At 46.6% G+C, this 13,113-nt stretch overlaps 1 protein-coding gene across 1 annotated transcript in view; it reads right to left on the bottom strand.

Moving 5' to 3' along the window:
• The window catches only part of LOC133763620 (olfactory receptor 5p57-like), a 36,563-nt gene extending 23,928 nt beyond the window's left edge, over positions 1-12,635 (bottom strand). Inside the window, exon 1 of the mRNA XM_062197419.1 lies at positions 12,564-12,635. Coding sequence (XP_062053403.1) covers positions 12,564-12,635 — 72 coding nt within the window. The remainder of the gene's footprint in view (positions 1-12,563) is intronic.
• Positions 12,636-13,113: the final 478 nt, after the last annotated feature.

Genomic DNA, 13,113 nt, shown 5'->3' with positions numbered 1-13,113 from the left:
TCTCTGTGAGTGAGATCCCAGTGGAAAGAACAGGGCCATCAAAGAAGGAGGTACCTTTCTCTGAAGGGAAGAGAGAACTTCCACTTTGACTATGACCCTGTTGGAATAAGATAGAAGTCGGTGAACCCAAAAGGCTTCCATAGCCTTGGCAACTCATGATTAGAGCCTAGGGAGATTACTGACGTCATAAACAAGAGTGTCAAATTGTTAAGTCAACAACAGGAGTCACTGTGTACTTACGTCTCATGTGGGATCTGTCCTTAATGTGTTGTCCAATATGAAGTAATGCTATAACTAGTACTGAAACAGTATTTTTACACTTTGTGTGTCTGTGTGGGTGCAAACTGATGAAATATTTACTTAGTATATACTGAATCGATCTTCTGTATATAAAGATAATTGGAAATGAAAAAAAAAAAAAACCTTGGTGTTAAATTGGAAATTGCATACAAAATTAATCAGTTTTAAAAAAATATCATGTAGGATCTCTGTCCTTAATGTGCAGTACATTGTGATTTAATGCTATAACTAGTACTCAAACAGTATTTTTCACTTAATATATAATAAACTGATCTTCTGTATATAAAGAGAATTGAAAATGAATCTTGATGTGAATGGAAGGGGAGAGGGAGCGGGAAAGGGGAGGGTTGCGGGTGGGAGGGAAGTTATGGGAGGGGGAAGCCATTGTAATCCATAAGCTGTACTTTGGAAATTTATATTCATTAAATAAAAGTTTAAAAAAAAAGAAAATAATTACTTCCACAGATCGTAAAAAAAAAATAATAAAATATGGTAGCCAGGGAAGTATAGTCCTACTCAGTAACTCATCCAGCCGAGGTCAGATGTTCAAACTAGACTTAACTTGGGCAAGCCAATGTGGTGTAAGTAAAGTAGAAGTTCTGTCAAGAAGACTTTTAAGGACCAGTGCTGTGGCGTAGTGGGGAAAACCACTGCCTGCAGTGCCAGCATCCCATGTGGGTGCCACTTTGAGTTCTGGCTGCTCCACTTCTGATCCAGCTCTCTGCCATGACCTGGGAAAGCAGTGGAAGATGGCCCAAGTCTTTGGTCCCCTGCACCAACGTGGAAAGACCTGGAGGAAGCTCCTGGCTTCTGGGAAGCTCCTCGGTGGGAGCACAAAGGTGTAGAGTCCCAAGGACTTGGAGCCACTCTCCTTTGCTTTCCCAGGCACAGGGGGCTGGATCAGGAGCTAGACAGCTGGAACGCAAACTTGCATCCTTATGGGATGCTGGCTGCAGACGTGGCTTAATCTGCTGCACCACAGTGCCGCCCACCCCCACTTAAGTTCTTGTTCAGTGATCCAGATATAGGAGGGTCCTAGGCTCTCTCTAAGTATTCTTCCATCCTCTGAGGGGTCAACCCTGAGTGAGGTATGCACCTTTTCTTCAAGCTGCAGAGAACTCAGGCTGGCTGTTGTTTTTCTCACTGGAAGGTCTCTTGGACCCCTTCCAGAGAAAGTATGACCACCAAGAGCCTCCACAGTCTGGACATATACCCTTTGGGGCTTTCTCTGCAATGGCATGAGGTAGAGCCACTCTGATCACTGCTCCAAGAATTAGCTCTCCTGGGGAACTCAAAAGTGTTTGTTGAATGCCTCAATTTCATTGAATTATTGGGTGGTTGCAAGCACAGAAAGAGAAACAAGGGAATGATATTTCAATTTTAGTCTTTGCTTTTTAAAATAGGAACTATGTTTCCATGGTATAAAATTCAAAAGGAACTGAAGTGAAAGTAAGTCATCCTCCTCCCCTTCCCTCTTTGATTCCCCAGCCTCTCATCTCTCTTCCTCGGAAGCTACCGGTTTCTTGTGTATCTTTCCATGGTTAGTCACTGCTTATATAAGCAATATGTGTATGCATGCATTCTTTTTCTTTCGAAAGGTTCAGTGACAGAAGGAACAACATAGCTCAGAGATCTTTCCATGTCAGTGATTAAGGACTCTTCATTTTTTTTTCAAAGATTGCACAATGATGCATTTTATGAATGTCCCATTTAATGAAGGACATTAATGTTGTTGGCACTCTTTTGTAATTATCAACAAAATGGCACCTATGATAAAGCAATATTGAGTTAAAGCTCTTTGGAATCCAGAGCTGTCGAGACTCTCATAACAAATATTAGCATGGAACCTCTGATTTGTCTTCCATGCAGAGTTCTCAGGCTGATGGACTTCCCAGGGTTTTCCTTTAAGTAAAAATATAACCAGAGGTGGGCAGGGGGACACTGCCTGGCTTTCTCTTGCTTCTTTTTCCTGTCCCTGTTGTTAAGTCATGCATGGCAGTATTGAACTTAATAACAAAGTGTGGGGTCAACCTAAATGATGGGACCAACTCATTGGTCCAAGGGCTCAGAGGACAGGAGGATATGCAAGCTCTGAGAGCCTGACCCTGAGAACCTAGCTCCAGGGAGTAACGACGGACACCTAAATGGCCCAGAATGGCTGGAGGAGCAGAGGGGTTCTGCATCCCTCTTCCTTACTTCATTGTACCTTTTTTTTTTTTGACAGGCAGAGTTAGACAGTGAGAGAGAGAGAGACAGAGACAGAGAGCAAGGTCTTCCTTCTGTTGGTTCACCCGCTAAATGGCCACTATGGTCGGCGCGCTGTGCTGATCCAAAGCCAGGAGCCAGGTGCTTCCTCCTGGGTGCAGGGCCCAAGCACTTGGGCCATCCTCCACTGCCTTCCCGGGCCACAGCAGAGAGCTGGACTGGAAGAGGAGCAACTGGGACAGAATTGGCGCCCCAACCGGGACTAGAATCCAGGGTACCCGCGCTGCAGGCAGAGGATTAGCCTAGTGAGCTGTGGCGCCGGCCTTCATTGTATCTTTCATTGCCTTTTCAGAAGGATTTTCTCCATACACCACTGGCTTCTGGGACTAGTATCTTGGTTCTGGGAAGTGTTACAATACAGCAGTCGGGAGTACAAGCCTTGATATCGGCCAGATGTGGGTCTCAGTGCCAGTCCTCACTAGCTTTGCATCCAGGGCAAGTCATCTTCCCTCGCTCAGTTTCGTCTTCTGCAAAGGGTTGCTGTGAGGATTAAATGCAATGCGGTTTGTGAAACACTTGTTAGGGTGTCTGGCACAGAGGAAGAATGAATTGCTTGTTACTCGCCGGTGCCGCGGCTCAAGAGGCTAATCCTCTGCCTGTGGCACACCGGGTTCTAGTCCTGTCAGGGCGCCGGATTCTGTCCCGGTTGCCCCTCTTCCAGGCCAGCTCTCTGCTATGGCCCGGGAGTACAGTGGAGGATGGCCCAAGTACTTGGGCCCTGCACCTGCATGGGAGACCAGGAGAAGCACCTGGCTCCTGGCTTTGGATCAGCGTGGTGCGCCGGCCGCAGCGCGCTGGCTGCAGTGGCCATTGGAGGGTGAACCAATGGTAAAGGAAGACCATTTTCTCTGTCTCTCTCTCTCTCTGTCCACTCTGCCTTAAAAAAAAAAAAAAAAAAGAAATGCTTGTTACTATTTCTGAACAGGGGCTCTGAGAATATGGGAAAGAAAGGGCACAGAGGAGGGGAGACCTTCAGGAGACGGGGGTCCTCTGTGAGAGCACTTTGTGGAGACACAGGAACCGTCTCCTTCCATGCCCAGCTTTCGGAGGTCCCTGAGGATGACTTGTCCTCTCCAGGGTGCCTTGGACCAGCTCCAGGGGTGGGCGCTCTCAGGTGGTCCTGGAAGATCCTTGGGTCTCTGGGAAGGCTTCTTGTTTAGCTCTTCTCTGGCTTTTCTGTCTGACCCCATGCAAGGGGGCGCATTTTGCATCATCTCAGAGGCTGAGCATGAAGCCAGTGGTTGGTGCAGGGGTTCAAGATATCCAGGGAGAGAAGCCTGGAGATGGATCTCCGATTGGGCCTGGGAACCTGTGAGGCTCTTGGTACCGGGAGGATCATCTTCATTTTCTGATTGTAATGAGTATGAGGCTTCAGGGAGGGAGAATTGTACAGAAACCCAGCCTAGAGCCACCACACAATAATCATCTTCCTGGGGGCTTGTGACAATTTCCCCCCTCATTAACAGCAGTGAGATTGTTAGTGATCTTACTCTTTCTCAACAGAAAAGACTGAGACCCAAGAAAACTCACTAATTTTCTTCTGATCACACAGCTTGTAAGAATAATCACAGCAACTTGCATATTTTTCTGGCAACAGCTTGCATGTACATGGCCTTATTTTATCTTCATGCAAACCCTCTGAGGTTCCGCAAACATATGATCTCTGCATTACGGGTGGGTAAATTGAGGCTTGGACAAGTAACGTGACACATCCAACGTCGCATCTGGTGAGCGGCACAGTCAGGATGAACGCCGTGTTCCTCTGGCTTTTGATCTTGTCTTCCTCCTACATCTCCTGGTGTTTGCAGGTTCAGTAAGCTTGGAGCTACTTGGGCCATCTTCTGCTGCTTTGATTCTTCTGCCTCTTTGATTCTTGTAGCTGCTGCTCCCAGATCTGAGAACAGCAACCCCCCCCCTTTTTTTTTAACCTCTGAATTGGTGTGGCTTCAGTTCCTGTGTCTTTTTATTTGTCCACAAATAAATGGTCCTGAGACAGCTGTTTACTTGAAGGCTGGACTCCTCTGGTGGAGGGATCTATAATGGGTATTTACATTATTTAAAGTGATCCTTATAGAAAATAAGAGGATCTAAGTGCAGAGCTGAGGGGCTTGTGAGAAAGCAGGTAGAGAATATGTATACTAAACTTTCATAAGTGGGCATGAAGGAGCCAAGACGCATCACACATTCAGGAAGCACATGAGTCACTATGTCTTCATGAAGCACTCAATGTGCATGAGACCTTACACAGGCAGCCTTGGCTGATGCCCACTTTTGGTTGTGTTTGTTCTTTGCCCAAGACATGTGGGTACACGACACGGCTGTTGAGCAAGTCAGTGGTGAGCAACAGCTATTGGCCAGACCTGCTCGTTCCTGTATTGCTCTGTTGGAGCACCTGTTGTCTCCGGGCACGTTCAGGCTGCTGACCTCTGTGTCTCCTCAACGTGCTGCTGAGAACAGGAGAGTGATAAATGAAGGCGCACACACATACACACTCCACACAACCATTGTGCAACACAGGTCTCACGTCGGGTGGTTCTTCCGCCTTCTTATACTCTTTTTTTTTTTTGACAGGCAGAGTGGATAGTGAGAGAGAGAGACAGAGAGAAAGGTCTTCCTTTTTGCCGTTGGTTCACCCTCCAATGGCCGCTGCGGCCGGTGCATTGCGCTGATCCGAAGCCAGGAGCCAGGTGCCTCTCCCGGTCTCCCATGCAGGTGCAGGGCCCAAGCACTTGGGCCATCCTCCACTGCCTTCCCGGGCCATAGCAGAGAGCTGGCCTGGAAGAGGGGCAACTGGGATAGAATCCGGCACCCCAACCGGGACTAGAACCTAGTGTGCCGGCGCCGCAAGGCAGAGGATTAGCCTGTTAAGCCACGGCACCGGCCTATACTCTTTCTTACATTTATTCTTTCCTCTTGCTTCTCCCTTCTTTGTTATTGATTTAATAAGTCATTTGAGCTGAAAATAAATCTTTGTAAAAATTAAGAGTGGGAATGTGAGAGCGAGGAGGAAGCATTGGAGTGCTGTTGGGAGGGAAGGTCGGGTGGGAAGTATCACTGTGTTCCTAAATCTTTGTAGATGAAATACTTGAAACTTGTATAACTTACATAAAATTTAAAAAAGAGAAAAAAATAAGGCATTTGATTGGAGCACTGTAATTCAGTCTACAAACCTTTCTGCTCAAAAATCTCCATGACAGTGCACTAGCAGGCTACCTTTGCACTAAGGTGGTTTCTCAATGCCAAGTCCATTTCAACCCTATCTTAGAAGCAGTAGCAGGTTCTGTCCCATAAGTGGTTGTATGTTAGGGCCTGGGGATGAGGCAGCTTGGCCTGTGAGGCACATGAAGGATACTGTAGGGAGGTAAGAGAGGCGTTACAAGTTGTTCTTAGGCTCTCTGCACCAAGTTTATTTGTGTAGCAGTTTTGTCTTGGCTGTCCTGATGTTCCTGGATGTGTTCTCTGCTTGATTTCCACCTCATTTCTTCATCCTCTTCAAGTCCAGTGCTCAGAACCTCCACCTCTTCTCGTACCCTACTGAATTCTCTGCTCTGAATCCGAGGAGCCTCAGAGTTCTCTGGTTGAGCCCCCTGTGGCAAGGTGTGAGGCCTGGAAGAGCCACCATGAATCGACTACAGTGAGGATGCTGCTTCAAGGTGAAGACACAGGGATGGGCCCCTCGCCTGTGCATGCGGGACCCTCAGCCTTCTGCCTTCCTGGGAAATTATAATGCGAAACAAAATCATTGGGCTGACTGCTTGTTTGTGTGAAGAAAATCCCTCCTCCAGACTCCTGAATCTGGATTGGAGCCTGGGAACAGAGATGTGCAGGGGTCTTAGAGAAGGCAGTAGATGTGCTCTGTAGAAATGCACAGGTCTCCTCTGGAGGTTGGAATCTGGTCTGTCCTATGGACTCTGACTATGCTACCTACCTTCCCCACACACCCCACTCATCATCACATTCTCCTGCACAACAGTGTACAAGGGCTCCCTGAATAACCAAAAAGGCTAACAAACACGAAACACTTCATTTTCCTTTCTGCTGCCGTCTTCAACCTGCTCTGTAAGAGATTTTTTATTTCCCATTTTCATGATGATTTTTTTCTCTTTTAAATTTATTTGACAGATAGAATTACAGAGAGAGACAGAGAGACAGAGAGAAAGGTCTTCCGTTGGTTCACTCCCCAAATGGCCACAACGGATGGAGCTGCGCCGATCCGAAGCCAGAAGCCAGGTGCTTCCTCCTGGTCTCCCATGTGGGTGCAGGGCCCAAGCACTTGGGCCATCCTCCACTGCCTTCCCGGGCCACAGCAGAGAGCTGCACTGGAAGAGGAGAAACCAGGACAGAACCGGCGCTCCAACCAGGACTAGAACCTGGGGTGCTGGCGCTGCAGGCAGAGGATTAGCCTAGTGAGCCGTGGCACTGGCCACCCCATCATTTTCTTAAATCTCTGACAATTTTCACTCATGATCACTTCTGGGACAGAAGTGTTCTTTTTGGGAAGGGTTTTCACTTGGCTCCAAATTCTTCATGAGTTATAGGGCTCTATATATTCTTATTCTTTTTGTGTCAGTTTTGATAAATTTATTAGACATTAGGGGTGCTAAAGTAAAGTTCATAGGGGCTTCATACCTACTGTAGTTGTATTTGTGGGAATTTCACATATGACTAGTGGACCCAAGTCAGTGCTCTGATGGTGTTCAGCAGGAAGGTATTTATCAGGAGTGGGAGCGTGGAAAGGACCTGTGTATTATTATTATTATTATTATTATTTTAAAAGATTTATTTATTTGAAAGCAGAGTTACAGAGAGGCAGAGGCAGAGATTGAGAGAGAGAGAGGTCGGTCGGTCTTCCATCCTCTGGTTCAACTCCCCAGATGGCCACAATGGCCAGAGCTGTGCCGATCTGAAGTCAGAAGCAAGGAGCTTCTTCTGGGTATCCTGCCATGGGTTCAGGGGCTCAAGGACTTGTGCCATCTTCTACTGCTTTCCCAGGCCATAGCAGAGAGCTGGATTGGAAGTGGAACAGCTGGGACTTGAACCGGCGCCCATACTGGATACTGGCACTGCAGGCGGAGGCTTTACCTGCTACACCACAGCACTGGCCTTAGTTATTATTATTATTATTATCATTTTTAAAGATTTTAAAGAGTTACAGATGAGGCAGAGACAGAGAGGTCTTCCATCCACTGGTTCACTCCCCAGATGGCCGCACGGCTGGAGCTGTGCCTATCTGAAGCCAGGAGCTTCTTCCTAGTCTCCCACATGGGTGCAGGGGCCCAAGGACTTGGGCATCCTCTACTGCCATCCCAGGCCATAGCAGAGAGCTGGACTGGAAGGGGAGCAGCCGGGACTAGAACCAGCGTCCATATGGGATGCCAGCGCTCCAGGCCAGGGCTTTAACCCATTGCACCACAGCGCTGACCCCCACTTATTATGATTTTTAAAATATTTACTTATTTTTAAAAACTTATTTATTTGATAGGTAGAGTTACTGAGAGGGAGGGAGGGAGAGAGAGAGAGAGAGAGAGAGAGAGAGGTCTTCCACCCACTTGTTCATTCCCTAAATGGCCACAAAGGCTGGGGCTGGGCCAGACTGAAGCCAGGATTCAGGAGCTTCATCCAGGCCTCCCACTTGCATGCAGGCACCCAAGTGCTTGAGTCATCTTCTGCTACTTTCCCAGGAACATTAGCAGGGAGCTGGATCAGTAGTGGAGTAGCTGGGACTAGAATTGGCACCCATATGGGATGCTGATGCTGCAGGTGGTGGCTTAACCCGCTATGCCACAGTGCCGGCCCCAAAGATTTATTTATTTATTTGAAAGTCAGAATTTTAGAGAGAGAGAGAGAGAGAGAGAGAGAGAGAGATTGATTCTATTCTTTGGTTCACTTCCCAGATGGCTGAAACATCCTATCCAAAGCTAGGAGCCAGGACTTCATCCAGGTCTCCTAGGCCCTTGAGCCATCTTCTGCTGTTCTTTCCAGGCCATTAGCAGGGAGCTGGATCAGAAGCGGAGCAGCTGGAATTTGAATAGGCTTCCATAGGGGATGCCGGCATCACAGGTGGCGGCTTTACTCACTCTACCACAATACCAGCCCCTCCTCTGTATTATGATGAAGTTAATATTTACTTCTGTAGTGGGCATTTAGCCATGCGAACAGGAATTATTGTCTGTTTTGTTCACTGATACATTTTTAGTTTTTAGAGATCCATAGAACAGAATAGCTGCTCATTAAATGTGTGAGGAATTAGTGAGCATACAGAGCAAGAGAAAACAAAAGTCCCACAGCTAAACATCCAGTATGATCTTGTTTGTGTGTGCGTGCACCTGCTGCCTGTTTATGTATGTGTGTGCTGAATGTGCATGTCTGATGTGTGTATGCATGAGCCATATATTCACAAAGGTCTATAAGACACATGTTAAACGTTAACAGTGGCTATCATGGACCAGGGAAATAAGGGTAAAACTTTCCACCCATTTTGGTATGTCTAAATTTTTTTTCAGCTGTTATGTAAGTGTCCTGCCACTACCCGCTGCATTCCTCTGAATACCAACAGCAAACAGAGGAAGGGATAAGGAATACCTGACTTAGATGAGGGAGAAGAGACAACTGCTGAAAAATTGGCTCACATACTGGCAAAATGGGGCCTGGATCCTGATGAACCTCTGAAGAAGAGGTTGATAAATCTGAGCAGAAACCGATTAGGGAAGGCAGGCTCTGAGGGAAAATGTAAAATACTTAGGTTTATTTTGTGAATTTCATGGTTCTAGTCATTAACTTAGTTGGTATAAACACCACACTACCTCCAGGGAAAAGCTATAGATGAGAGATGTTGATGCTACAGGAAAAAGCAGATACCTGGAGACATTAAAAATAGGAATTTCTGAAATTGATTCCTTTAAGATTATAAACCATAAATTTGGCTATGGAACTTTTCCATTTTCTGCTCACAGATGAAGCCAATCATGTGCAGAGCACCTGTCTGGGGAAAGAGCTTAATTTGAAAGGGTTAATGAAAAATACAACGTCCCAGGATTGTGGATGTAAATTGTTTTAGACAGATTATTCTACTGAGAAAATGGAATGTCTTGTACAAAGTTTGGAAAATTGTAAATGAATATGTGGGTTCACACTGGTCTCGGTATTCAGGTTTGGTTATTTGTACAAAAGATTAATTTGCCTTTGAATAGGTTGTTGTCTTTCTTTGGCATCTGCTAGCGAACTGGGAGTTAATTTGTTTCTAAAATAGTACAAGGATTTTTGGTTTCACCTAGGAGAGTGAATGGGTCTCTGTTTTTCAAGGTTGCACATTTTTCTCTGTTTCATCCAAACAGAGATAAGAACTCCAGGGCTTGCAGAGTACAATAGGCTATTCTTGTAACTCAGAGGTTACTGAGCACCAGGAGTAGTCTCTGTTCTTGACCCTCCACCCACACTGAGGTAGGAACTTTGTCATCATTTCTCAAAAAGCAAATGCAACGCAACAGACTTAACGAACAATGACAGTTTTACTGGACATTGTTTGGTGAGACTGAAAAGAAACTATGTGTCCTGGGGAGGTAGTTTTAATCTATGGTAAAACCTAACAAAAATTTGCACGGGACACATATGCTTCCTTTTCACGGGGGAAAGGTCTCACCATTCCTTTATCTCTTCTCCATGTTCTTAAGCCACAAACGTAATCTCTTTCCAGGTATCCAGTTTCTAATGCCCCCATCCAGCCTTCTGCCTGACAACGAAGCGTCTTCCTAGGGCGCACTCCCTTTAGAAGGCAGATAAGGTGCTGGGTGTGGAAACATGGACGTAACCAGTAATCTACTCCTAGGCATCTGATCAGCCAGTTTGCCCCGGGAGGGATGAATGGAGACATCCTGTTCTCGTCTTGTGAGGACTGGGATTTCTGTGGGCAAAAACTCCTCTTGGACTCTTTTTTTAAAAAAAAAAAATTATTCCCCTCTGTGCACTGTGTATGTTGAAGGGAGGGGGCTATGCTTTCTACCACCTGGAAGCTTAATGGCTCAGAAGGTATCAGAGAAAGGTTGGGTGGGGGGACTTCCAGCTTGGACCCTCTGCTGCTTCCTTCTTCCTTTCAGTCATGTGTTGTTCCCAAACTCTGAAAAAGAAAATGCTTGGGAGAATTTCCCGTGCCTTCTCACTTCGCTCTTTAGGTGAAGACCCTTGGGACCTGCCCTACATATGTAACTCATAAAAGAGCGCCTCCCTCCCACCCTTGACACCTTCACGTTTCATTGCTGGCTATTCCCTCTTCTTCCTCACTCTGGTTTTGATTTCACATGTCTGCAGTCACAAAGCATTATAGCTCATGTCTTTAAGATACATTCATAGATCGTTCATTGACTGACTACTCCTTTTTAAAAGATTCTATTTGTTTATTTGAAAATTATAGATAGATAGATAGATAGAAAATCTTCCATCTGCTGGTTCACTCCCCAAGTGGCCACAATGGCCAGGGGTGAACCAGGCCGAAGTCAAAAGCCAGGAGCTTCATCTGGATCTCCCATGTGGCTGGCAGGGGCCCAAGCACTTGGGCCATCTTCTGCTGCCCTTCCCAGGTCATTAACAGGGAGCTGGATTGGAAGTGGAGCAGCCAGGACAAAAAATAGTGCCCAGATGGGATGCTTTACCTTCAACATCACAATGCCAATGCCCTCTTTTTTCTTTTTGTAAAGATTGTATTTATTTGAGAAGCAGAGCTAGAGACAGAGTGAGGGAGAGACAGAGAGAAAGGTCTTCCATCCACTCGTTCACTCCCCAAATGACTGCAATGACCAGAGCTGGGCTGATCCAAAGCCAGGAAGCAGGAGCTTCTTCCAGGTCTCCTGCCTCGGTGCAGGGGCCCAGGCATTTGGTTCATATTCCACTGCTTTCCCAGGTTATTAGCAGGGAGCTGGATCAGAAATGTAGCAGGTGGGACTTGAACCAATGCCCATGTGGGATGCCAGCACCGCAGGCAGAGGCTTAACCTACTGTGCCTTGGCACCAGCCCAGAGGAGATTCTTGTTCTTGTGTCCTCGTATTAGCGTGGGAGATGCATGTAAACAAACAAGGGTTATCAGTGATAAATTCATCAAAGAAATCCAAGTAAGGAAGACAGGACTGTGTTAGGTGCTACTGACTTTGGGTGAGCAGAGAAGGTCCTTAGAGTGAGGTGACATTTGCTGATACAAACTTTCAGAGTTCACAAAATAAATTGACACTTACCATTTCTCCCTTCTTCTCAGAGTTTGAGTTCCTGGTTAATGTTTTAATGTGTGCCATGCAGCTCCCATTTCAAGGTAAATATGAACCTAGCACAGGAACTGGCAAATTTCTTCTGTAAAGGGTCAGATAATAGACATCTTTTGGGTTTGCAGATCTCCGTCACAGCTACAGAACCTTACTGCTTGTGGCACATTGGAGGGGGCTGTGTCCCCCCACCCGTTTATTTGCAGAAACAGGGGGCAGGTTACACGTGATTCACCCACCGCCGTGTGTAGACCTCGAGTCTAGACTGAACTTTATCTTTCCTTGCCCGAAAGTGACAGCAGCAGCCCTTCTTCAAGAGGGCAGCCCTCTCCCCTAAACAGGCCTTTGTCTTGAGTTTTCTTGGTTAAAAAATTCAAATTAAGAGAGGCTAATTTGGGAAGTGTTTACAAGTTACAAGAAACAGTAGGAAAAAAGGTGAAAGTCTTACCCTGACCTTCAGACATGCGCCAAGCATAACCACAGTTAACAGTTTGGTGAATATTTTAATGCGTGTGCATATATCCGCAATACTGTTTGTCTCAGAATTCTTAATGTGTGTTCATACATACACCTAATAATGTATGCATACAGACAGCCAACGACAGAGGCTCTCTTTAGCATTTTCCCTCCCTTTCTGGCTCCCCCTTCTTCCTCACTTCTCTTCCTCCTCCTTTCCTTTTCCTTTCTTCCTAACACATACGGTGTCATTCTGTGATACTCTTCCGCAGCTCGCTTCTTTCACCCCACATTACATCACTGCACGCCTCTTTGGATCCGAGAGGCCCACATTCCACAGTTGCTGTCCTGTTGTTGCCAACCGACATGACGTGAGTGTCGGGTTATTTTTGGTGAATGGTGTGAGAAGCAGGTGCCTGTGGGGGCATTATGCTTCGCCACCCACACAACCTTGCTGCTGGCAAGAGCGTGTCTGAGAGCCAGTCTCAGACCGAATGCCAGCAGCTGCACAGGCACAAACAGCTGGTGTGGAGCTCAGAAGGGGGCCCACTGACCATCGCTGGGATGAAAGCCGTGCTCTAAAGCAGGCTTAGGCTTACAGCGCGGTGGGCAAACTCCTCCATCATGCAGAGAAACGGGCCCCGTGGTCTTGGCCAAGCACCCTCTCTCCTTGTGGACTGTTGGGCTGGCCTTACTATAAAAGGCCATAGGAAGGGCCTGGGCCTCCCCACACGATTCTAAGTGAACCCCAGATCCCCACTGCCTTTCCTTTTGAAGAAAATTGGAAATAGTACAAAGACACCTGTATATCTTTTACTCAGATAGTAATTATTAACATTCTCTCAC

Source organism: Lepus europaeus, chromosome 7 (genome assembly GCF_033115175.1).
Source record: "Lepus europaeus isolate LE1 chromosome 7, mLepTim1.pri, whole genome shotgun sequence".
NCBI classification, from domain to species: Eukaryota; Metazoa; Chordata; class Mammalia; order Lagomorpha; family Leporidae; genus Lepus; species Lepus europaeus.
The sequence above is the reverse complement of the archived record's forward strand: the minus strand, read 5'-3'. Positions and strand labels throughout refer to the sequence as shown.